The sequence below is a fragment of the Pararge aegeria genome, chromosome 14, assembly GCF_905163445.1.
Source record: "Pararge aegeria chromosome 14, ilParAegt1.1, whole genome shotgun sequence".
NCBI lineage: Eukaryota > Metazoa > Arthropoda > Insecta > Lepidoptera > Nymphalidae > Pararge > Pararge aegeria.
This window is the reverse complement of record NC_053193.1, coordinates 470,473-498,452: the sequence shown is the minus strand read 5'-3', so window position 1 is coordinate 498,452 and position 27,980 is coordinate 470,473. Positions and strand designations below refer to the sequence as shown.

Below are 27,980 nucleotides of genomic sequence, written 5' to 3'. Positions count from 1 at the left end.
TAGTTAGGAGTTTATTATTGTTTTTTTGAGTTGAATAGTGCATTTTACTGGTTTTTTTTTCTTAAAAATTATAGTAAATATTGTTAAATATGAGCTCAATTTGTGTGCAAATTGTTTCTGTGGCGAAATCAAAAAATAATTGGCGAATAACAGGTAAATTTTTGCATATTTTTTTCTAATGAAAATAATGATTGGAACGCGGCTGGTTACGACATAAATTACCAGGCATCATAAGAATTAAAGAGAGCAGAACTCAAAGAAACACTTGGGATTACTATGATTTTTTTTTAATTTTGGCAAACATTGCCTAGAAACTTCTTTATCATAATTCGCGTGCTGACCCTAACTGTAGTGTTTTTCAAAGATTTGTTGATATGGTTTGTCATTTAGCACAACAAGAATGGTGACTTAGAGATCATGACGAGTTAAATTTGTCCTTTAGGTAACTGGGCTTGCTCAAATTCAAAACCCTAGGAACGCTGGCTCTGTCGTCAGGCGATGAGCAGAACAAGTGAGGGGTTTAAGTCAGTGGGAGTCTGACATGACCTCTGCCCCTCACCGAGTGACGATCACGAGGATTTACCCGAAAAAAATACAATGTATGATGTGATCAAAATCCAGTGAATATTTTAGAAAATATATTTTTTGTATCAAGATGCGCGTAGTCTAAACTTCAGCCAGTGACCCCCTTCGAGGCGAGGGTTGAAAGACTCAGTCGACAACTTAGCGGGTAGACGCGTCTTTTCTGAAGGTGACACCTCAATATGCAGCAGGATATGGTACAGCAGAAATTTCAGCTCGCAGAGAGCGAATCTGGATCCTGAAGGCAGAAAGAATTATTTTCTTCAAACAAAAATAATATTTAATGCGTAATTATGTTCGTGTTTATTTTTTGCCTAAATTTGGCTCACCAACTGAACTAATTTCGATCAAATTTGGCATAAAGATAGCTTTTATCCTAAAGAAGCAGAACACAAAACAAGATATGACTGATATCTTGTTTTATAGACAATTTTTGTTCTGGAATAGATTCAAGAAACCATTATCACGGGATATGAAATAAAATATCCTTTATAACCTTTTCTTATATAGATGAACAACTTAGCGATCTAAATGATAATTTATATGCAGTGAATCCTGTAATAGGGATAGTAGTAAGCCCTACATATTTTGTACTCCGATACCCAGTTAAATTAAAGTAGTTTTTGCATCCTAGCTTTGTTAAACCTACAAAACTTGTCTAAACTAAAATAAATTCTTCATACACATAAATCCTACACGCCAACCGGTTTTTACTTGTGAAATTTATCTGCAGCAATAAATCAGGCCCCTAACCAAATATGTATTTTGACGCCTCTACTGCCTCTACTACATAGCACGAAGCCGAAATATATGACAATATCGTACTCGCAGTGCATTACATAATACGAGTATAATCTGTATGTTTCCAGCTTTATTACCATTGAAAAGGCTCGTAGTTAAAACAGATAGGAGTACTTATAAAATTTGTCATAACAATAATAATAAATTAAATTGCATAGATTCATTGATTAGGTTCGACCATGTCAACTTAGGATAAACCATGGTTGTGGTTTGTTTAACAAGACCAATGACAATAGTTCCGCCTAGACCTAGAGTCTACACCACAGAAAAAAAAATTATGCGAACCTTTGAAACCGCAATTCTCAGCAATTAATTCTTGACAATTCGTTTGGTCCCAGAGTATGACTTGTGTGGAAACTCCTCAGGTATACTATCAGAATGTATATAATAATAATTCATAAGTTGCATTTGTTTACCAAACAAATTAAAGCAATCTTTGAAGAACCTGACTTATCGAGATAGTTTAACGGGTTTTAAAAGGGAAGTGGCAACAGGCAGGATACAACTCAGAGAAACCTTAACATCTGGAGTCTATAAGGGATACAAAAGCGAGACAAAACTAGGAGAATTGAGCGCATACGCTGCCATCGTGACTGCGTTTGTAATGCACTGGCATAGTTGGCACCTTAATGTTACCTACGCGGTTCGTCAAACGGTCGCCCTCTCTGCTACTTTCGGTAAATTTGCATAGCCTTCTGGGTCCCAAGACGTTTGGAATGTCAACCGCGTACTGAAAGATGTACTGTAGAGTTCTATCCCCACACATAACCAGAAAACCTTAAAGTAAAGGTCAAATATAAACCTCACATCTTAGTCAGCCATCCAATGACTGGTTGACGATGCTTTGGGACTTCATTGTCGCAAAAGGCGTACCACTCTGATTAAAATCGGATAACAACTGATAGTCGGTTTGTGACGTATTCTGTGTCAATGAACTAACGGGGAACTACCTTATCTACTGTAACAACAGTAAAATTTAATTTCTTTATCATGAGCTACTTCGAATTGCTTCATATCATGAGGCTTGATTCTTTATGATGATAATCTATTCGGAATTGTTGTTTCTTTAAAGTTCTATAAAACAGTCTGTGACAACTTACGACAATTTTTTAAGTCGACTCATTCGCGGACGAAGTCGCGCGGGTTCGCTAGTAATTAAATACCCATTTTATGTATTTCAAATACTTTAAGTTAAGTTTAGGTTTTCAATTCCTATAAAAAGGGGACATTAAAAAAAGATTCTACAGAGTTTGGCCTCTTAATATCAAATAATATTTGCTAGTTTTTTCTAGAAAATAGTATATTATGTTGACCAATACTCGATTTTTATGCTGTGTAGAAGTTCGTTACACGGATACGCACAAATGCACGATTTTGCGCGAATTAATTCTGTCCGTTTAATTTATTATCGAATTTTTACTTCAATAAGAAACAATTCGTACTATAATATATAAAATATATTTTGTGTCAAGATATAAATATAAAGAAATCGTAGCCTTGGTCTGAGAAAAATTACTAAATTAAAATTCATAGACACGCCTTTGTTTCTAAGTAATACCTAATTCCTGATAAATTATCTGTCATGCCGAGGTATTATTTAATTGATATACGAATACAGTATCTTACCAATACAGTTCCTAGGTCCAAGGCCAAAAGGCATGTATGCCATGGCATTGATGAGATGCTTGTTCTCGTCGGAAAAGCGTTCAGGTTCGAACTTCTGGGGATTCGGAAAGAATTCAGGATCATGATGAAAGCACCACGACGGGATTGACACGAGCTCTCCTTTGCGTATCTGTAAAGTGTAATGGAACTGAGGTTTAATTTTTTAAATTGTATAACAATTTGCGAAATTAAAGGAAATGCTTTTATGTGGTAGCGCATTGAGTATATATATATAGCACTATAGTTGCTAGATACAAATAATGTAGTCAAAGTAAAAGCAAATATTTCTTTATTCAAATAGGCACATAGATGGCACTTTTGATGCGTTGATTACATACAAAATGTGTACATACCAGTGAGTAGTGATGGCGATAACTACATTCGTAAACTTAAAACTAAAGCTACGAGGGTTCCAAGCACGCCCTGGTTTAAGAAGCCCGCAACAAACTTAGCCGGGTGTTCTTTTTGCTATCACCATCTATGTCTAGTAGTGCAAGTCTTTCGGTTGAAACGAAGGTGACTTGTCAATGTTATTTTCTTAAGCCCACCAACCCGCATACGTACAGAGTAATAGCTATAGCAGATTATGAACGTCTAATAAATCTATAATTGACTTTTATTAGGCTGATGACGTTTAAGGGCTGATTTTAACCTTCAAAACGCTACGCGCAGAAGTTTTAATTTATCTTATATGCAGTAAACTGTCCAAATTTTTAACTCTTATTACGCATTATTCAATAAAACTATGGTATAGAATATATATATATATATAGATACACAGTGGTTAAGCTAAGCTCGGCTTGAAAAATTAGCCAGATTACTGACGTAGAAACAGCTAGGCTTGTTTACTTTGCGTACGTACGTTTATTGTGATGCCTTACAGGATTTTTTATGGGGCAAAGCTGCTATGCTGTTGCTGCTAAGCTGCTATAAAAATAATGAAACAATATTCCTGTTGCAGAAAAGAGCCAGACGGTCAATACATTATAAACTTAAAACACGTCAACCTCTCCTCGAAAAATTTAAGGAAATATGTATACTTCGGTAGCTTCACAATGTATTTATAACAATATAGTATTTGTGAGACCAAACATTACTCTTTATAAACGAAAAGTGGATGTAAACAACCGCCTTACTCGAAATGGACATAATTTAGTGACATCTGCATATCGTTTGCGAATGGTGTAGAAGTCATTTGTGCCATTGAGTATATGCTTTTATAATATGATTCCCAAGGTAATTTTGGACCTACCAATGCATTAGTTTTAATAATGTGCTAAAGCAGGCTCCACTCTCATCTCTTCGTATTCCATCACAAGATGGAAAGTTTAAAAATTTTAAACTGTAAAATGATGTTGATAAAGAGCAATCTGTTGAATTTCTTGCCGGCTTTTCAAGGTGGAGCTGCCTTTCGAACCGGTGGTAGAGTCACTACAAACAGACTGACTTGTCGTTTCAAAAGTTCTTATATTAGATCTACTTGAAACAAATGAATTTTATATTTGAATTTAAATTTAAAAAGAGAACAAAACTCACAATATAATCCTTTGTAGCTTTGTTATTTGGTCTGCCCATGTTGTAGTCTTTTACACATACCCTGTCAAAGACCATTACTGGAGGCCACAGTCTTAGGACTTCTGGAAGTATCAAAAAAATCATCACATAATCCCATGTTATGCCACTTTTTGTTTATGGCTTTAAAGCGAGGCATATTGTGGTACAACTTTTATACTTCAACGTAAACCTCTAAACTGTTCGTATACTGTTTTTTCTGTGTCTACAAATTATTAATGGAAATTATTGGTTATCAAACTGTAAACAATTACAAAATCTTGACGACAGTTGAATTGAAACTGAAAAGCTGGATTAGCAAATCTTGCTTTATCATATTATTCTATACAGATTTTTTCTTACCTGAAACCACCATATCCATGTAAGTCATGTTCTGAATAGAAGTAAAGTTGAGCCTTCCGTTATGTTTCTCGTCATATTCTTTAATTTCCTTGTACAGTCGATCCTGAATGTCTGAGTGTATAGCCAGCTCGTGCAAAGCAAAAGACATCGCCGTTGAAATGGTGTCGAAGCCAGCGATAAAGAAGAGGACTGCTTGAGCGATGAGATCGGTGTCTGACCAAACTGCGTTAATGATAGAATATTCACTAAAAATGCTTAAACTTTAAAATAAATCAATTATATGTTTTTTTTACAATACATATCTATAATACCTCTTTCTATTAAAATTTGCTAAGAAAAGTAACACAGACAACTAAGAAAACAGTAATCACAACGCCTAATCTTCCTGCGGGTATGATACGAGACGAGAAATTAATGGACACTAGCGCCCTCTCTCTTACTACTACAATCTATCAGACCCATCAGCCGTTAGAAGCCTTAAGTTAATGTGGACTGTAAAGCAATTGATGAAGAAAAATAAAGTCAATTGATGTTCTAGCACCTTGTAAAACTTGACTACAAGCTTTTAAAACATAAATAGCAGTAAAGATAAATTTATAAACTTGACCTCTATCTGTAGTCTTCTTGCCCACAGTAAATTCTTCGACGGTTGCAAATCCAGTGTCACGTTCATTTTCCGTAGTCAGTTTATCATCGTGATATAGTTGACCTGTTAAAAAATATTTTCTCTTAATGCATACATTTTTTTAAGTGACGAGATTGTGCCTATTATAACAAATATTTAGAAATGTTTGCATGATACTTTTCTTTATTACCTTTCTCGGTCAGCATATTTGCGGGCCCAATTAGTGGAATTCAGTAATACTTGTTCTACATTACAACGCTCCTGCTGATTTTATTTGTGCCTTTGGAGAGCCGAAATGTACATAAACCTTAATGCGAGTCGGATAACATATCGCAATATACCAGAAATCTTCCGTGTTGAGTTTCGCGGATAGTGATACAGATATTATAACAAAAACTTTAATGACGCAAAATTGGGAAGGGGTTAAATTGAAGAAAATAATTTTAACCTTTTCTGGCTTCCATAAGAAGATGGATCATGTCTGGTCTGATGATATGCTTTGCTTCTCTGTCCTTTATGGTGCTCATAACCAAATTGACGAAGAATTCCTTCGTTTCGTTTGAGAATAGTTTTAATTTTAGTCTCTACAAAAATTAAAGAAAATTATTAATTTGTTAGGTAATTTTACTAATTTTTTGTACACTTTAATCGTAAATGCTTACTTATTTAACACTCTTTTGTAAAAATCAAGATAAAGTTAGTGCTTTTTAGATACTACTGACATCTGTTCAATAAAAATTCCAAATAAAATTTTAGTACTTAGCTGAGTATATTTTCTGATAAAGAGAAGTAGATTAGACCGATCCGGTGTCGTTTTTAACAGTCAGTCTCTCTCAGTATCGCTTAGCTAAATCATTTATTAAGTCAGACAATTCCTAAAGTAAGCCTTACTTTTGGAATTGTCTAGACTAGCCCATTTTGTATTTTATATCATCTAAAGATCCCTAACCTTTAGATGATTTGATCCTTTTTGTTCACTTCCTGTAGCAGTTATAATCGCTGGCACCTCATAAGGTCCTAGGCGATTCCCAGTAGGGAAATTTTGTGAATTTATAATTTGTAAATAAAATTAAAATATCTAAAAATTGACAAAGACGTACCATTAAGCGATTTAACGCGTATGGGTTTAATGTAGCTGCATTAAACCCTAATAGGCTACAACGCTACCATTTGAGACTGCCTTTCCTTATAACACTATACTATGACTTACTTTTGCTAGCGATGGGCATGCGTACATAGCAAACAACACTAGTTTCTGTCTAGACTTGAAAACAGCAGCTGTCTTCCCCATTTCAAAGAACTGGTTATTTTCATCAGTGTGAGAGTCCACCTTCAGACCAAAAGCGCATGAGGCGATGACGTCGTTTGCATACCGTGACGTCAAATCTTTGCAATCAACGTCTATTGCACCATCTACGGCATTTTAATCACTTAAAGTATCGCCCAAATAAAGCATTAGTCAACTATTATTGGGATCGATCAAAAGTTAAAGAAATCAAGAAGACCGTTTCGATATTGTTTTAACTTAATAATTATTTACAATATATCATTCGTCTTTAAAGTCATGAATAAACAAAATGACGACAAATAAATCCTTTTGTTATCACAATGCTAGAATATAATTTAAAGATAAAACTGAATTGCGCACTTTTAGTATAGACTACATTCTCATTCATTAAAAAGATGCAAGCTTTTTCAAAAGCAGTGTGAAGTTTGAGTCAAGTTGAAAGATTCCACCAAACTAAATAAGATCAAAATTTATAGTGTATTAGTGGGTCTTCAAATCAATGAGGTTAAAGTAAAACATTAAATCAATGTTTAACTGGAAACTTTCAAGCAAACTAACACAAAAAACAAAAAAAAGTTGAGGAGATTTAAAAGAGACAGATTCAGTACAAAACTATTTACAAAAGTCTTGATACACCAACAACTGCTGATATTTCTATATTCCATGTCGATTTATGATGCATTTGCAAAGTCGCATATTTGAACCCCACTTACGTTCTGAATCCTTTATTTGTTTCCTCAGCGATTGAATCATTTGCTCTCCAACTTCTTCCATAAACGGAACCATAAGCTTTATCTTAGAGCTGGTAAATGCTGGACTTAAAGTTGATCTCATGTCCTTCCATTCCTGACCTAGGTTCAGAAATATTTATTTGTAGCTAGTTTAAATAGGTTAGTAAAAACATTAAAGAAGAAAGTTAAATTTATATTTGGCAGTTTGTGCCTCTGATATGAAATTACATCTTGAACTGTCCCTGTCAAAATCTAAAATCAATTTTCGCTTTTCGCTGTAAAAGTCCGGATGTAAACTGTAGATTTTAGTTGGAATTACGTAAATCACTTCATGTTAAAGTTAATGGAATGATATTTTATGAATGGCATAAACTTATTACAGGCTCAATATAATGAAGTGGAAGTTTTCATAAGATAACTCACGTACCTTTTAAGGAGAACAGACTTCTTGCAAAGAGCACATCATCAGTAAAATGGCGATGATCAAGAAAGTGATCAAAGTCCTTGATGGTGATCTTCTTCACCAGTTCGAGATCTCGAACCAATATGATTGGCTTGACGAACTCATATTGGCCGACGAACCTTTAAGAACAACTTTATTCAAAGAAAGCTATTTTTAATATGAGCGGTCCACAGCAAATACTATCATTAAAGATAAACACCTTGCATTTCTTAGATCTGAAATAGCTTTCCAGTGGCTTGATATCTATGAAGTAGTTAATAATATATCCTTATTTTTTATAGCTAAGCTAGATTAAAATAAAGCTTATATTAAGATCAACAATCAGATCAAAAATCATGAACAAGTATATTAAAATTGACGAACCTCTCTTCCGGAAAATTGTAGTACATCCGATCCAGATCATTACTAAAGTTGTCAACACAAAAGAAGATTCTGGACATGTTACCAAGTAATGGAACAGGTTTGAAATGCGCAACGCCATCGACGGTGAATTTGGAGTAAGTCTGACGGAAGTATAGCAGAACAACCAGTATAAGCAACGCGACCCAAAGCATTAGCAGAAACACTTTCTGTGGAAGAATACAAGATTCCGCTTAGGAATTGATAGTTCTTATTGTTTCATACACGTTAGTTGTAGGTACGTTCTACGAATAAATTCGCGAACCTTGGGCTCAGACTGCAACATTATCAGAGAAATTTATCATATGTTAGCGGAATGTCTCCGGATTGCATTAGAAACAGTATTGAATGTGACTCCTTTCTTTAATGTGTTATTTTGAATCATAATTGTAAGAGATGATTCGCTGGGCGAATATGCCTCTCTGTAATGTTACATTAGGCACAACTACATACAGTAATCACTAGCTAGGGCTAACATCGAGAGAGGAATTGTTATTGTCTCTATTTTGTACTATTTGTTGTACTTGATGGCACTAAACTGGACTGTACTGCCCTTCAAAGCGTTATAGCTGCTTTTCAAAATGCCATATTATTATAACACCACACCAAAACACAATATTGATTGTGTAACGATGAATAGTTTAAAGGTTATGTTATTTCGCCAAGATAGGCAAGTGAAGCGGAAGTTAAGAAAATGGAACTCAATTTTGCATTTGCAACATAAATAAGTAGGTAAGGATTAAACTATAACACTAAACGTACCTCGATTAAACTGTTCCGTTCGTAAAAAATTATGGCACCAAAAATATGCTTAGAATGCTCAGTTATAGTTCCGTTTAAATGATTGTAGCTTTTACATATATACAATGCTGAATACGTCACCTCACAGCGGAAGCTGATGTTTGATATCAATTTATCAACATATTATGTTTGTGCCTCTATCGTACGTGGCCAGTTCATACGACTCTATTTGTTAAATCCAATAAGTTTATGCCAGCGCTAGAATTCAAGGTAACGCTATGCCTTAAATAAGTATGTTTTTAATATTGTATAATATATTTCAGATTTGTATAATATATTTAAAGATGCCAATTCTTATTATAAATACGAAAATGTGTCTGTTTGTTTATTTATTTGTTTGTTCTACTCAAGTACTGCACGGATCCTGATAAAATTTAGCAGAGAGATGCTGGCACGCTGGAGAAGTTTATAGAATACTTTTAATCCCGGAAATTCAAATGAGCATCAATCCCGTGGGATAGAGCATTTAAAAATTGTTCCTTGTGGACGTTTTAACCTCTTGACGACCCTGAATTTTCCATATAAACATTGTTTTCTATTCCTAGAAACTAACGATTTCCACGGAAATATTTTTTGTTATCAGTACATTTTATCTGCATGTGATAATAACTTTAGGTACTCTTTATTTAGGCTATATATATTTATTGTATAATTTTAATAGCTTAAATAGTATTAGCTTTACTTTAATTAAAGGTAGGTATATAAATAAATACAATACCATAATAAATAAAATTTTATGAATACAAATCCATTTAAAACTAACATTTTTTCATTAGAAGACATACTGTTTCTAAAAAGTAACTTAAAACTAAACTAAAAAAGCCCTTTAAACACCGACTGATAAATTTAATCCGATACTGATTCTCAAAGAAACTGATATCTAACCTATGTACAAACACATTAGCTAGCGAGTTAAGCTGTAAACTTTCTCAGTTAAGTCCACTTTACCTCTAATAAATCGGTAACTGAACTCTTCGCTTAAATAACAAACAACACACGAGGACTTCTAGTTGCACTTAAAGTCACTGTTAATATCGTGTTAAGAAGTAAATCTTTATGAAATACATAACAGCCTAAGTTCTGATTACCTCTGTATAATATTAAGCCTCTAAAGTGTTTTCTGTCATTATAAAATATCTCCTGTAATACTGTAACATAAATTATTGTTCGATATGCCATTTTTCAAGATTTTTTTTCCCTATATAAAATTACATTATTAATTTTTGGTTGGTTGGCTGGTTCTTTGTAGAATATCCAATAGGGTTAAAGGTCTTTTTAATTACAATAAAAAAAAATAACATAACGTTTTGTTAAATAACTTTAAATAGTAAAGTCTGTAAATAGACAACCTAATAAACTTGTGATATGAAATTGAGATACTTAACGACCAATTTCATATCTACTAATTATACATAAACTATTCTATAAAAATCGGTCGAGCTGCTCCGAAGTGCGCCCATAGAGATAGTTTATTAAATAGAGTGTTTTTTTACTTTAAAAACTTAGGCGCGTAGTTTAAACGTCAACCAATGACCGCCTTCGAGGCGAGGGTTGAAAGACTCAGTCGACAACTTAGCGGGTAGACGCGTCTTCTCTGAAGGCGACACCTCATTATGCAGCAGGATATGGTACAGAAGGAACTTGAGCTCGCAGAGAGCAAATCTGGATCCTGGAGATGAAGGAATAAATCATGATTTTCAGAATAGTTTATTTTATCGTGATAATTGACGGTCCATGCATTTGACCCTGGGCATGCTAGGACCGCGAGTTGAAACGTTCCACCCTATGCACATTATCGTGAGGCGTAGATATACCCGTAATTGCACCTATAATTCCCTTCAGACCGGCACACAGCATTGCAACAATGGTGCGGATAACAGGTTCTTGGCAGAAATAAGCTTATTGAGCATTGCGATATTCCCTGGATCTGGCTCAGTCACAAAAAGCTCTTTTACTAGTGAGTATAAGATGTTTAAAAAGGTTTTAGTATTCTTTAAGAAATACCGTGTTGTTTTTGCATTCATTTTTGAAAATGTCAAATATTTTAAACATAAAAATGTCTCAAGCATAATAAGTCAATAATTGAGCTCATTAAAATTATCAAAGTGTAGGCAACTCTCTAATTGATGACAGATAGTCATGCATGAGTATCAGTTATGAGGTGTAATTGAAGTTCGGTATCGTGTGAACTACCTTATTTATCGTCTTGTTATCACAAGCTATAATTTTACATGATATTCAAAATTGCCACTTAATTTGAATCAAAAATTGCATGATTTAAACAACATTACCTCACGTATTTATTTATGCAGCTATTCTACGTTTTTTTTTATTTATTAATTGAAGCATCATTATCATTATCTAGATCTTTTCACAGAGGCTTAGGCCGTAGACTACCACTACTTACGCTGGCTAAATAGTAGACTTCGCAAGCCTTTGAGAACGTTATGAAGAAATCTCAGGTATGCTGGTTATTTCACGTTTTGACCTTCACCATAAAAGCAAGTGGTCCTTAAATAGTTTAAATTATAAACGCACAAAACTCCAAAAAGTAAGAGGAGCGTGCCGCGGTTCAAACTCGGTCAGCTCATAATAGAAGCCGAAGCCCTAATCACTAGGCTATCAATGTTTAATAAGCTATCAACGTATAAATCAATACATAATGAAAACTTACCAATACAATTCCTGGGTCCAAGACCAAAAGGCATATATGCCATGGGGTTGATAAGATGCTTGTTCTCGTCTGAAAAGCGTTCAGGTTCGAACTTCTGGGGATTTGGGAAGAATTCAGGATCATGATGGAAGCACCACGACGGGATTGACACGAGCTCTCCTTTGCGTATCTGTGAAGACGAAGAATTGTTTCGTAATCATTTTTTAAACTCTACTTCCGAAGATTATTCTAGCAAACAACACTATTTTACAATTCTAAAAACTGTACTATACTTGTGAAAGCTTCTATTTTGGACATTTCCTAATAGGTACATGGTTATTATAGGTTTAGTTAAGAACTGGTTTAGTTGATTGATGTATTTTTTAAGTTCACATTTGTCCATAACATTTTCTCGTGGTCTTAGTGAGTCCATTCAGCTAGTGCACGTTAAGGACCGAAGTTTGGTCATATCACTATCACCTGGTAATAATCTTTATCAAAGTATCTGGCAATCCGCACGAGACAAAAGTAACTTACTGTAAGCACTATAATTTTATCTGTGTAGTTATTGCCCAGATTTTACACTCTTGTTACGCTTGGTTTAACGATAAAACTGGCTGCAATTATTAAACAAATAAACAGGATATGGTATAAGTACTTACAATATAGTCCTTGGTAGCTTTGCTATTGGGCTTGCCCATGTTGTAGTCTTTTACGCAGATTCTGTCCAAGGCCATCGCTGGAGGCCACAGTCTGAGGACTTCTGCAAGTGCAAAACAAAGTTGAATAGTAAGAAATACATTACAAATCACGTCATTTGGTCTTGCATAGAATGTTAAAGACTTACAAATATTAATATTGTTTTTTTTTTAATTAGTAACACTGCAAGCGTTACTAATTAACTCTTTACATGTCGTATAACTTATTCGTATTAATTTATGGAAAATTTCTAGACAAATAATTATTAATTAAAACTAGCAGGCTTAGGGTAAGCCGACCCAGAACTGTAAAAAAAGCAAATAGCCTAAAACATATTCATTTTTACCTGAAACCACCATATCCATATAAGTCATGTTCTGAATAGCAGTAAAACTGAGCTTTCCATTGTGTTTCTCATTATATTCCTTAATTTCTTCAAACAAGCGATCCTGGATGTCTGGGTTTACAGCCAGCTCGTGTAAGGCGAAGGCCATGGCTGTTGAAATGGTGTCGAAGCCAGCGATGAAGAAGAGGACTGCTTGGGCGATGAGATCGGTGTCTGACCAAACTGCGGTAAATAAAACAATATATTTCAAAAACCTGATTAGTTGATAATTAATTACGTTCATTATACATAATTTAATTACATCATTATTGACGGCCGACTGGCGCAGTAGGCAGCGACCCTGCTTTCTGAGTCCAAGGCCGTGGGTTCGATTCCCACAACTGGAAAATGTTTGTGTGATGAACATTAAGTGTTTTTCAGTGTCTGGGTGTTTATATGTATTTTCTAAGTATTTATGTATATATAATTCATAAAAATATCCATCAGTCATCTTAGTACCCATAACACAAGCTACGCTTACTTTGGGGCTAGGTGGCGATGTGTGTATTGTCGTAGTATATTTATTTATTTATTATTCAGTTATCCGTGACATTAATATGTAACAAATTTGAGTGCGTCGAAGTGTTTTCATTTAGGTTTCAATTATAAAAATGGTATACTACTAATACTATATTCCTGCTTATTTCCACCTTACTTACTTTAGCCTCAATAGAAACGCTCCGATAAAACCTATATCTTTGCTTTCATTATGTGTGAGAATACGACTTGTTTTTTTTTAGTAAATATGCATCTATAAAGCAAGCCCGTCTCATTCTTTGTTACAATTGAAACATATTGTGAGCAATACGCCTTTTATTGATTAATCAAAGTATACGATTCCGTAAATTCTATTAACTTCTCATATTATATGGTTTAACAACTATGTTAGCATATTCTGGATGAGTTACTGAGAAATGGAACGTGAGAAAATGAAATAACCCTTACCTCTATCTGTATTCTTCTTGCCCACTGTAGACTCTTCAACGGTCGCAAATCCAGCATCTCGCTCACCATGTCCATTTTCTGTTGTTAGTTTGTCATCATGAGATAGTTGACCTGTTAAAAAATAAATATATTGTTCACCCATAGTTTTTAGAATTTAAATTATTTTTACGTTTTTGCCGTGTGATGACGGGCCTACTCTTTTCGAGGGTAAGTATAACGGTAAACGGGCAGCAGCGTACTCTGTGCTACCACCTATCACCTACTCGTCTGCCCAGCGTGGTCAGTATGGGCAAACCTTCTTGGTGGTAGAAGCCTCCAGTCCAGCAGTGGAGTGTAGGCTTTTAATGAATTCATTATAATTATGAATATTATTAACTTAATGCATAAGTAATACCATAATACAGCATTACTTAGTGACTCGTGTTTCGATTCATGTATGTTCATTTATCAATCTTCTTTCTGCGTAAATATGATGACGATTTGGTTGGTATAATTTTGGTATACAAATGATAAAGCAGAGTCGATTAATTTCTTAAAAAATATGATTGAGTTTGGATATGGAAATTGATGAAGAGGTCATAAATCGAGCAATCAATCATATGTTGAAATGTTTAAAAATGACAATACACCAAAAACATATAGCAGTTTTGGTTATTATGGTGATCTATCTACAAACGAAAAATATAATTTTCCGATTTATGAAGTACAATATTAAGTTTACAATCCGCACTTTGCCAGCGTGGTAGACTGCGGTCTAAACCCTTCTCATTTTGAGAGGAGACCCGAGTCCTGCAATGATTATAAGAATTCTCATGTTTTTTATTCACAATAAAATTGCCTTGAAACTTATTTCTTGTGCATGATAAGTAAGTTCCTACAACCCGTGTTACAAATAGGACAGTTTTGGTACCAGACACCAGTTATATCGTTATAGTCCATCAGATAATTGCAAGGCTGGAAACTAATGACATGCCGATACCACAGTTCACTAAATGCATCCTGACAAAACAGAAATTCCAAAATATCGCTGAACTCTACGAATTCGTTTGTTCAAGAGACCACCGTTACAAAATGTAATTTCTTACGTACAGGGGAACATTGTAAACTTGGCGTAAATGCGAAAGTGTGTGTTATCCAAATAAACAAAGTAGCATAATGCAATTACACTTAATTAATCAATTAATCTGCATTATTCTCAATCTGATTCTCAAATTTTTAGCCATGTCCAATTTTTGGCTTTTTTTTTAAATATTTCAACGTTGAAATATTTTAAGAAACTTTACAATCGCTTTTAAGTTACCCGACCAAACACGCTATTAGAAATCATATTGTTGAGCAATTTTAGCGACTCTATGTTCATATATTGTCTATTTATGCGAATTTGACATAAAAGGCAAAACAGCGTTTTTAAAGAGTTTTTTTTGATTTTTTTAACGAGAAAACGAAGTTATTTGAAAGCTCTTCTTTTGTTTTATTGGTAACTCAAAATATATTATGATTCACTTGATATTGCTCGCGACACTGTCCGCATTTAAATCTTTTTTTGTGTCCTGGCTAGTAAATATACTATGTCCGTGTCCAGAACGCTTCGGGAATGTGTTTTTGTCGATGGTCACTTGGCCTACACGTTTGCGGTCGCAATTACTAGCTCAATCCGGTAAGACCTGACCGTACGTTACAATGCTGCTGTAAATGCTCCGCTATTTCGTGTTAATCACAGATTTTGCTCTGGTGTCGTTATTTCTGAATTGGAGACCTGAAATATGCCTCAATTTATGTAGAATTTAGTTCCGGTAGTGACCAAACTACAATCATGTACCAGCAATCTTGTTGAAGATAAGCTTTACCATAAATTGTGATTATTTAAAAAAAAAAAAGTAATATCCTAGTGGTTAGGACTTCAGTTTCACTTTTGGAGGAGTTCGAATTCCGACAAATATTAATAATAAATATACTACGACAATACATATATCGCCATCTAGCCCCAAAGTGAGCGTAGCTTGTGTTATGGGTACAAAAATAACTGATGAATATTTTTATGATAAAATACTTATAAATGTTTGTTCATCACACAGACATTTTCCAGTTGTGGGAATTGAACACGAGCTTTGGGCTCAGAAAGCAGAGTCGTTACGGCGCCAATAGGCCGTCTTAAAGGAAATTCGTTATTTAAGCTATATATGTGCCAAAAATACTTATAATTTAAGCAGTAGCTTAGCCTTGCATAGGCAACCGACAAATAAAAACAGAAATATTATCGATAAGTAATAATCAGCAGAATTATAATGCTTCGAACTTTTCGTTTTCACGGTCAAATTTTATAGTGATAATATTATAATAAATAATGCGGCCCGTCACGAAGGAGTTCGGTGATTACGTACTACTTTATGTGAACCTGAAAACGCTACGATGAAGCTATCTACAATTTTACGAAGACAGGTTCAAAACATGCCGTTTTTCCCATCCCTCAGCAATTGAGATTAATAATTAAATACGTAGCGGTGATAGCCCAATGGGTAAGGCTTCAAATTTCCTTCCAGGGGTTACGGAATTAGCTGTTCAAATTTAAAATACATTAGATAACAAAAACAATACCTACCGAGGGTTTCAAGGTTATAGATAAGCACCGCGCAACGACACGTAGGTACATATTACGAGCTAGGATGGGTAGATCCACGGTATTTACTACTGGATGTTCTTTCTATTTTCATTATATCGAAACTGCACTTGTTTTTGAGATTATGATCGTCTCAACAGCCCATTACAGGCCTCGGGTGAACTCGCATGCAGGTTTCCTTACGATATTTTCCTTCACCGTTAAAGCAAGCGATATTTAATTGCTTAAACAGCACACTTTGAAAAGTTAGAGGTGCGTGCTGGGATTCGAACTCGGCCCCCCGAAAGTGTAGCTGAAGTCCTAACCACTAGCGAGTAGTTTTGCTATTCATAAAGTTATCGAGCTTAGTTACGAATCGTTTCGAAGTCTCACGTTTTTTTAATGTCAATTAAACATAATAGTTGATCGTACAGTTTTTTTGCACCAGACGAACCCAATAGCGCTGCAACTGTTTTTTTTTTTTTTTTAATACCAATGCCAGTACTATAGCGCGTTCGAAGCGCGTTTTTTTTAATGATTTTTTCTACTACAAGATAGCCAAGATGTTGGTAAGTGATGATAAAGTCTAAGATGGTAGCAGGCTAACCTGTTAGGGAGTATGGCAGTTATAATATACCTATATCCCGAATCGGTTTGTACGCAACATCGTACGCAGAGAAAATAACGAAATTATACACCCTCTCCTTGTCAAGTTCACTACGCATCTTCTTAAACTTTTCCCAGCAAATCCGTGACGCCAGTGAAGGCTATACCTGAAAATCAGCGCTGCAGTTGTCTAATACTGCAGCATCATGCTGAGGTAGTAGCCTTTCGATAACGTATTCAGTTGGTATGTATGATTAATTTTAATGCATTTAGTTAGTTAGTTAGTTTTCATTAGTTTACTTATGTAAACTAAATATAGTTTATTATTATTATTCCTATTATGAAATGCCAAATAGCCCCGACCAGGAATCAAACCCGGGACTTCTAACTTACAACCGCAACACATCGCCAGGTTCATTGCTTAGTCTTTGTGAGCTCAATACATTCTTAACTCGACATCGAGTATTTACGTTTTGTGAAAGTAAATAAACGTAAATGGAATAGTAAATAGAACTAAATGGCATCACAAACAGTATAAGCGCAAGTCATTGTTACCAGTAAGTTATAAAATCTGTAAACAATGTGTAACAACAACACTTAGCGACGCTATCAGATCGTAAATTACTACAATTATATGATTATAATCTTCATCATATCAACCCATTACCGGCCCACCACGATGTCCCATTGCGAATTGGTGGACTCCACAGACCTTTGAGAACATTATGTAGAACTCTCAGGGATGCAGGTTTATTCACGATTTTTTCCTTGAAGCAAGGAAATAATATATATATTCATATTTTAATTTCTTAGATCGCACACAACTTAGAAAAGTTAGAGCGTGCTGGGATTCGAACTCGGCCCCCCACACATCACCACTTCAATGATATGATATCAATGTGTAATTAAGAGTCAACCCTCCAAACCATACGTAGCAGCGTAGAGGAGTATAAGCAAGAGACTCCCTCTCCTATGACAGGCCTTGTGCCTTGAAAATCAAATCAAAATTTTATTTACTTACTGGCTGTTGCCCGTATTCTTTGTCTGCGTTTATTACGGTTTTTTACAAATACCGTGGGAAGCGTACAGACTTTTATATTTATAAAAAAAAACAAAACCTTTTTTAGCTTCCATGAGAAGATGGATCATGTCTGGTCTGATGATCTTTCTTGCTTCTCTGTCCTTCATTGTGTTCATCACCAGGTCGATGAAGAACTCCTTGGTCTGGTTCGTGAATAGTTGCAGTTTCAGTCTCTAAACATAAGATTTAAAATTTAGTAAAACACCTTATATTATAGAAACTATCTGACCCGTGCAACTTCGCACTGCAACTTCGCACTTCTTCACCAAATCGGTTATTACCGGAAAACACTAATAAAATAACATTTTCTAAAAATACATCCTAGCTAGATCGATTTATCGCCCCCGAAACCCCCTGTATACTAAATTTCATGAAAATTGTTGGAGCCAATTCCGAGATTCCAATTATATATATACAAGGATTGGTCGTTTAAAGATATAAGATATAAGATTAAGCTTCTTAGCAATCTGAATACTCGCTCTGAAAGAAAGTGACAACTGTTTGTACTGACTGACTTTGCATGTTCTGTATTATGAGATTAGAACAGAAAATCACTTTAGCTGTGAGTTCTTCCGGCGTGAAAATTTAATATGTTCTGGTAGGAGGCTTCGGCCTTGGCTAGTTACCAACCCACCTAAAAGGCGTACTGCTAAGTGGTGCACTGTTCCGGTACGATACAAACCGAGTAGAGGAATGGATGTAATATAACTGCCAATAGGATAGCTGGCTGCCATCTTAGACTGCATCATTAGGTACTTATCACCAAGAGATATTGCTGTCAAGGGCTAACTTGTAGTGGAATAAAAAATTAAACCATCTCACTTTTTTGTCCATACAATCAAGTGAGTCCGTTACTCCATTGGTGCGTAAAACAGCAAAAACAAATAATATAATATAAGAAAATCCTTGACCAATTATTTATTAATCATTGTCGTCGTTTCGTCCAATTTAGTTTACAGCTCACACTTATGAGTCTTATTTTGGCTCGATTGTGCTTCTTCGAGTCAAGAATCACCCATTGACACCAATTGTCCACTGAGAGTAATAACCAAGTGGCCTTAAACTGACATTGAGAGCCCGTTTAGTAAAAATTACAACGACATTTGAGCTTGTAACTACAAAAAAACACTATGAGAGCAACAAAAACGAATAATTTCGTGATTAAAGTACGATACTGGTGATATCCAAAGGAAAAACTAAATTTTAAATTAAAAAATAATTTTTTAATAATTAATTTTAAAAATTTCCATTGGAAAGTGCTGTACGGTTTCTATGCAACATCGTACTGCAATGCTTAATCATTTAGCGGCACGTCATTGTGGGTTGGGTGGTATATAGCCACAGCTGAAGCCACCCAACATACCAAATTATAAATTCCCTAATTTCCCCTGCCGGGGTTCGAACCCGGGACCACCGACTTAAACTACAGCGTTCACGCTACGCCAGGCAGGTCGTTGTTCTTATCAGTGGACGCACTATAATTTATGGTGTTCTCATTATCTGGCCATTTTGAAGTATAATCACGATTTATGATAATTAATTTCTTACAGCTTAGGCATTATGCTATGTATTTCTTATAAATTATACGAACCAAAAAAAGTTCTTTTCTGTTTTTATTTTATCAGATTGGTGTTTATTTTTAAGCAACTTCAAAAAAGATGGGGTTATCACATCAGAGGTTTTTTTTACGTTCGGGCATAATTCCGTTATTTATTTTATTCGAAACGGATTAGCTAAATTATATTTTATTCGAAAGTGGTTTTTTTCCGAAACGGACCAATGTCATACAGATCTGATGATCAGTCTCGGAGGCAGACCACTGAACCCTTTAAAAAATTCAAGCAAATCTATCGAGATTGCTGTTATCGCATACTTATGTATAGTTAACTCATACACGCTACACAATGTCAAGTCTGTTCACCAGCTAGAGTTACGCATCGTATTCGGTTTATCGGGCTACATCCGCATTGTCTATAAAAGTTATTAGTAGCACGTAGTATTCAAACTTGATTTATATAAACATTTATTTTATTTTCAGTTGTTATAACATTTATCAAATTTTGTATATATATTTCATAATAATATGGTAAATGCCGCGGGAATTGTCGTCAGTATTTCCGTCTTACTTACAATCTATCTCTTTGCTAAATTTTATCAGTCGATTGATTTAAGCTTAAAATAGCAGTATAAAGGGGTTATTGCATAATTTCAAACTTTATTATTCATTATGTCATCACTAACCTTCACGAGCGATGGACAGGCAGACATAGCAAAGAACATTAGCATCTGTTTGAACTTGAAAGTGGCAGCTGTCTTCCCCATTTCAAAGAACTGGTTATTTTCATCAGTGTGAGAGTCCACCTTCAGACCAAAAGCGCACGAGGCGATCACGTCGTTTGCATACCGTGACGTCAAATCTTTGCAATCAACGTCAATGGCCCCATCTATGGAATTAAAAGCACAAAGCACTTGAACCACTTCTACAAAAGTACCATCTATTATTACCACGTTTTGATGTCATAGCTCTTCATGTTTATCTTTAAAATGAAGAGCTTTACATCAAATCATTTCTTATCTTTTAGAATGTTTTTATTAATAAACTTAAAGGCAATTCAAGTATTTGTATGACATTCATTTGATTAAATTGCTGCCTTTAACAATTCGGAGGTGAATAATATTATCGTAAACTGTCTGATTCCGCAATATGCATTTTAAAACATTTTTCCCTTTATACTAAGTTAATCGGTTCTGAGGGGTCACTAAGGTGTAAACAAACAAAAAATATTAAATTATACTTAATGACTACTCTAACATTTCAAAGAAGAATAAGTTGATAACACCTCTAGAGACGAAAAAAAAAACAAAAAATGATCACAACAACTTGATAAATAGCGGAGTCATTCACTAATCGCAACCGAGAATGAACTTAATTTATACAAATAATAATATATATTAGGTATGTATATACGGTATGTTTGCTTATTTATTAGTCTTAAAGCTGCGCCTAATTAAACTTGATAAAAGTGATCTATTTCTTCCAATTTTGATCAAAATATTGATACTATGTGATCTTTTAATCTCATAAATTTCTAGATAAATTAACTTTTTTAGGAAATGTTAATGAAATGAAAAGATAAAAGTAATAGTTTATAATAAAAAGTAATACTATAAATTATATTACCTTCATAGTAATAAATACACAAACCTCAAAAATTTGAATTGCCTTTGCTATATATTCTAATAATTATTTAAATATAACAATTAGAACCTGCTTACGTTTGGACTCCTTAATTTTCTTCTTGAGAGCTTGAATCATTTGCTCTCCAACTTCTTCCATGAATGGGACCATTAACTTTATCTTTGAGCTGGTGAACGCCGGGCTTAAAGTTGATCTCATGTCCTTCCACTCTTGACCTAATGATTCGGAATAGTAAAGTTACAGGTTAAGCTATTTGGTAAAAGATGCTTTATTTAGTGAGCAGGTAGTTTATGCAGTAAGTTGGAAACAATTAAACTTAATTTTTCTCATTAAAATTTACTGGGCGGGATGAAAGAAGGAGAGAGTTTCACTCTACAAAGAGTGAAACTCCCTGCTTTTTGCATTCCTTTGTAGACCAGTGTGAACATTCACCATGGTCGCTGCATATAGTACTTTATACTTCTCTCACTTACCTTTCAAAGAGAACAGATTTCGTGCAAAAAGCGGCTCAATCAAGTCATCAGTAAAACTGCGATGATCAAGAAAGTGTTCAAAGTCCTTGATGGCAATCTTCTTCACCAGTTCAAGGTCTCGAACCAATATGATTGGCTTGATAAACTCGTATCGGCCGATAAACCTTTAAGAAAATATTGATATTCCAGAATAACAACGTATTGCAGCTTTATAGCTTAGTGTATATTGTAGCAGTAGTGTAAACATATTTCTTCTTTATTCTTTTTAAAATGTTAGTGCTTTTGCCTATCAAACTAATGGATCCCAAGTTGACAGTCCTAGCGTTTATCGCAAGGAAGATGCAGTATCCACTTTTGCAAACATACTTGACCCAAGTATGTTTGCAAGCTTATGTAAAAGAAGTGCTTGTGTAGTAAGGAAACTGTTTAGCACGTAGAAGAATACTTTTTATTTTAGTGATTACCACGACATTCTAATGATACGTTTAATAGAATATATTGTAAAGTAAATTGTGTTTATATTATTTCACTCTTTACTCGTGAGGACATTACATACGAGTACGTAAAATCCACCTCAAAATCAATTTTTCTCAATGCTACCCTTATCTTCCAAAACAAACTCTGTAACATTAAAATATTTTGAACTGGAAGCACAATGTATAAAGCTAAAAAAAGCGCCTAAAAACAAATAAACGAACCTCTCTTCCGGAAATCCATTGTACATCCTGTCCAAGTCGACATTGAAGGTTTCCAAACGAAAGAGAATCCTGGTCATGTTACCCAGAAACGGTATAGGTTTGAAATGCTTCACACCATTGTCACTGAATCTTGAGTAAGTTTGACGGAAGTATAACAATATCACCACAACTAGCACCACTGCCCATATCATTAACAGTATCATTTTCTGCAACAAAAATGGAACGCATACTTAGGAAATTAATAATTAAGTATTTAACGTGTGAACATCGATATTGACGATTTGTTAGGAGACCTAAATCCTGCAAATTTGTGTTTTTTTTATTTATATGTGTATGTAAATCCTTAATTGTACACCACAGACACTTACAATTATGATATAGATATATTAAACTTAAATCTAGGTTTGCACAAAAAGTTGGTCTTATCGCTAAAGAGCGATCTCTTCCAGACGACCTTTAGGTTTAGGTAGGACATATTGAAAAATAGACAGACAGTTAGGTGGTGTATAATATAAACAAATATGATATAAGCGAATAAGTAAATAAACTAAATTGGATCCTTCTTTTACGCGTGACAAAATGACTTGATTTTTGGCATAGAGTAAATTAAAAGGCCGGAGAGTAACATAAGCTACTTTTTATCCCACCAAGGAAAACGGACTGTTCCCACGGGATTCGAAAAAATCTAATTGAATGTCGACGAAGAACATGACAGACTAAGCAGATGGTGTGGATGGTAACTGCTAGTAAGAAAACCATAGCCTATAAGTAAAGCAACTCTCCACGGGTGTGCAAGAAGCATGTCCTGCAACTTGCCACCCAGTGCTCTCATGAGCCTGTAATTATTCCGGCTACCACAACCTACCGGAACACAGTATTGCAACAATGCTGCATAGCGGCAGGTTAGATTATAGCACCCCTCTTTTTCCCGCTGGTATCGTACAAGGCCTTTAGTCCAGCAGAGGACTATCATAATCCGATTTAAATTTTACTGTCCTGAATATTATTAATATTAATATAACTTGCGTATTTGTTTAGTTGCAGTTTCAGTAATAAGAATATTTGCAAATTTGGTAATTTGTAATCATTATCTAAAAATTGTTTAAAATTGTGTAAATTGTTATTGTTATATTTTGTTGTTCATTATCTAAAAACCGCATGGAGATAATTTATAAGTCGCAGAGATCAAACATTGTTCAGATCTAATAGGTCTAAATTGGCTATAATGAACCTGACCTTGTGTTAATAAATTTTTTAAATAGAGATCTGGAAGAGGTCAAGTTGCCATTACCAGTGCCACTTATAGTATTTTTATTAGATTATTTTATATATTTTGAAATTAAGCTTAATTTGCTGTACTCCGTGAAAAGCAGGAGAATCTGTATAGTGTAATTAATAATCCATACCAAACAGATCTTCTGCAATGTACAGTCGGTAATGTTAATTGTAAAGTCAACGTCTCCTGAGGATGCTCCGGTCTCGGAGCGAAACGTGCGTAGGGGGTACATTACCGAAGATATGTTCGTGAGGAAATCTGCATATCTGAGAGTTATCCGTTATGTTTTACAAAGGTCTGTGAAGTCTAGCAATCCGCACCTTGCTAGCGTGATGGGCAACACCCTATACCCTTCTATAAGGAGACCCATACTCTACAGTGGCCGGGTATGGGTTCATAAAGATGATGATGAATGCTATATAAATTAAGTTTATCAAGAACGACTTTATTGCCCTTACATACAATAGGACAAAAAAAAAAATATTTTAAAAAACAAAACAATAATAATGAAAGTTCATTCTAATTCGCACATGGTTATTTCTACGGAAGCATTCAACCACAATTGTATCAGTTCATTGAATAATAGCGTCAACGTGAAGACCTTACTTCCATTTCAACTCAACCACATATCATGTCAGTCAACGATGTAATATAGTATGTGTATATACTATGTGCCAATTTAAAAACAAAGTCTTCTCTCTTCTTAATCTCATTTCTGAAAATGAGATTTTCAAGAGTAGTGATAAACAGCCTTCTGTTTTCTCTTCTATTTAATTAAGAAATCCATGTTTTGCATATGTTTGATTGATCGTTTATTTGTAGTTTGGAATCCTACAACTACATTTTACCTATATATATAACCTGCATTGTTTATTATACTAGTGAGGTATTCAGCATACATGGTGACAAGCACACAAATAAGAATATACAGAATCCTCATTCAGCCATTATTGCAAAAGGTATTGTGTCCAAAAACAGCGAACATGCCGCGAGCACGTCTTACTTCACACCCACGGAATGTTTTTAGCTCACAAACTTTTCCCATTTTCTATATTTTATGGTAAACGTATAAAACATTAGAAGGTAAAATAATGACTGTCAACTGTTATATTAATGAAGTAACTGTCATACTGTTATTATGTTATTAAGTGATCATACAAAAACATATATTTAAATATGACTTAAATGCATAGCAGGCACTGATATCAAATATAATGTAATGTCCATGGCTTTGCTCGCTTGTGTTGCACATTTATAATAGAATATAATAGAATAGAAAAACTTTATTGCAACCCAACACAATAGGACAAATACAAGGAAAACAGTAATAGTAATAAGTGCTAGGGTGCAAAGGCGGCCTTTCACTAAAAGTGATCTTTTAAAGGCAACCTGAGCGTACGAAGCCGATAAAAAAGTGGAAAGTGGATGGTGCATAAAGTATGTTACAAAAAATAATATTAGGTTTTTAAGGATCCGGAAGTATACTGTCATCATCGAAGCATATAACAGTCCACTAGTAAGGATGGTAAGTAACGAATACAAAGAGTTTTTTACAAAAAAGGTTATTACCTTTCAACCGCTCACTGCTTACCTATCCATATGTTTCTTCAATTATCTATGTTTTTTTTAAGGTTTAGTGGGTACCACTAGTAGTGATAATATTTTTGATTCGTTTAAATATTTTTGTATAGGTTGAGAAAAGGACCGACGCAATGTTATTGTTATTGCATAAACATAATAATACAAAACCGGTAAATAACATGTTCTACGAGCCTCACACGAGCAAAGCCACTGAAAAGCTACTAAAAATAAAAAATTAAAAAAAACTTACATCGATATTATAATTCTCCTGTAATGTTGTCAATATTTATATTTGCACTAAGAGTATATGTCGTAAATAAATAGGACTAGTAACCTGTAATGCCAAATCGTAACAGAGTTTACCAAGCATGCAACCACTGTTGAATACGTCTCTTCAGAACGGAGGCTGATATTTTATATCAATTCATCGACATACTACGCTGTTGTACCTATATCTCACAAGACCGATTCACACGATTCCAGTAAGGTAATCCAGTGCTCGAATGTTATAAGTCATCTACGTTGTTCTTGACAGTCGTTCAGGAGCTCAGAGCACGGTTGCAAATCCTTCATGACACGACTGATTTTAGTCATTAAACGTTATTTCAGAGTAAAGTTACTCTTTCGATTTAGATTTTTTTATTGTGAAGATAAATAAATTTTTCTAAACAAGATCATAACATTAGTTTGTTTATATAAAATTACATTGGTTGCCTGGAAGAGATTGCTATGTAGCGATAAGGCCGCCAAATTGTAAACGTTGTGTTGCGATAGTCTTCCCGTTTTATATCCTTTTTTTGGTGTACAATAAAACTATACTCATTCATTCGATCACTACAGATGTTTGTCAAAGTGAAAGTCAAAAATAACTTTATTCAAGTAGGCCCATAGGTGGCACTTTTGAAGCGTACATTACATGAGAATTACACGACAGTGAGATGATGGCGATATCCATATTCGTAAACTTAAAACTACGATGCACTAGCTACGAAGCTACGTGCATCCTGGTCTTAGAAGAAGCCCCCAACAAACTTAGCCGCGTGTTTAGTTTATTGTTTTCACCTTCTCACATTGTCATTCATAATTATTAGAGGAGCAACCCTGTTGGAGCAACAATTCAAACCCAAGCATCATTATACTATAATAGGTCTTTTCTAAAAGCTTACGTTTTATACAAACTTTGAACTTTTTAAGAGACATCCCAAAGATTTCAATGGGTAGTTTATTGTAGTTGTAATTTAAATTTAACGTTATTCCTAGAAAAAACAAATTAGCGTAAGTCTCTTATTCTATATCAAGGACCAAACCTAAACGTTTTGTTATGTCAAATCCATTGAAATTTGACTTTGCCACTTCAAAGATAAGTTTCAAAACCTATTATTATTTTATGGTATGGTGGGAGGCTTCGGCCGTGACAAGTTGCTACCCTACGATCTGGTACAATGTGGAGTAGCAACCGATAAGGGATATGGGTTTAATATAACTGTCTTATCCCTTACAGGTTAGCCTGTCAGGCGTTACCATCATAAACTGCGTCATAAATTAAACTTATCTGGTTATATGGCAGAAAGGACTGTATTATGAAAATTAAGCTTAATTTTCTATACTCCGAGAAAAGCAGGAAATTCACTGCTTTGTTCATTTCCTGTTTTTCGCGGAGTATAGCAAATTAAGCTTAATTTACATAATAAATCATGGATTTCAGCAAAGTAGCGCCTGCTTCTATCAAAGGATGAACTTTTGGGAGTAAAAAAATTGTTTTTACAATTTGTTATTTTTTTTTGATACGCAACATCCGACAAAGATACCAGACAAATATGTAAGATTATATGTAAGAACTGCGGTTAATGATGAATCCTGGTTTAGACCGTAGGACAGAAATCCTACTGGAAACATGTGAGCCAGCTGATATGCTTGACCAGGATGTTAGCGAACACAAGTGTGGTAATTATCAAATTGCGACTTATCTCTTATCAGTCTAATACCTATTCTATGTAAATTTACTTAGAAATGCTGTTGTTTTTTGATTTACTATTGTGGTAAACAATCACATATTATTGGGATTGAAATTGTGCAATTCGTTTGCGCAACATTTCTTTAATTTTCGCCAATAATTAGCGTAAGTTATAAAAATTGGCCTATAGGCGTAAAAGTAAATGTAGCGATGGTTGACCCCTGAAAAGATAGATAATTGATATCAAACGAGTCCCCAGCTATCATAAAGAGGAAATATTTTTTGTTTGTTTGTAACGAATAGTCTCCAGAAGTACTGGACCGATTTCAACCATTTTTTATTTATTTATTCAATCGCAATTCTATAATAATATCATATAGATTACATAATTATTTTAATTTCAAAAAGAGAGTGTCAATTTCAAGTTTACATTAAAATCTAAATGTAGGAACCATGTGAGGGCGCTGTTACCAGATCAAAAGGCGTTATTTAGGAAGTCATTTACGTTATTATAAGCTTTCTCCAGCAACGGTTTTAAGGATTTTCACCTATAGACAGACATCAA

The 27,980-nt window shown here is 34.5% G+C and overlaps 1 protein-coding gene across 1 annotated transcript; it reads right to left on the bottom strand.

The window, feature by feature from the left end:
- Window positions 1-502: 502 nt before the first annotated feature.
- On the bottom strand, window positions 503-25,859 carry LOC120629162. Its single transcript, XM_039897987.1, has 21 exons — window positions 25,712-25,859; window positions 22,605-22,810; window positions 21,907-22,070; window positions 21,511-21,648; window positions 20,476-20,678; window positions 18,272-18,407; window positions 13,952-14,062; window positions 12,968-13,189; window positions 12,585-12,685; window positions 11,944-12,112; window positions 10,780-10,938; window positions 8,433-8,634; window positions 8,034-8,188; window positions 7,589-7,726; window positions 6,798-7,000; window positions 6,036-6,171; window positions 5,570-5,671; window positions 4,963-5,184; window positions 4,585-4,685; window positions 3,010-3,178; window positions 503-820 (listed from the first exon to the last, which is right to left on the bottom strand). Exons 2-21 carry the CDS (start codon window positions 22,805-22,807, stop codon window positions 651-653), a joined length of 3,204 nt encoding a protein of 1,067 aa, XP_039753921.1. The 5' UTR covers window positions 22,808-22,810; window positions 25,712-25,859; the 3' UTR covers window positions 503-650.
- Window positions 25,860-27,980: the final 2,121 nt, after the last annotated feature.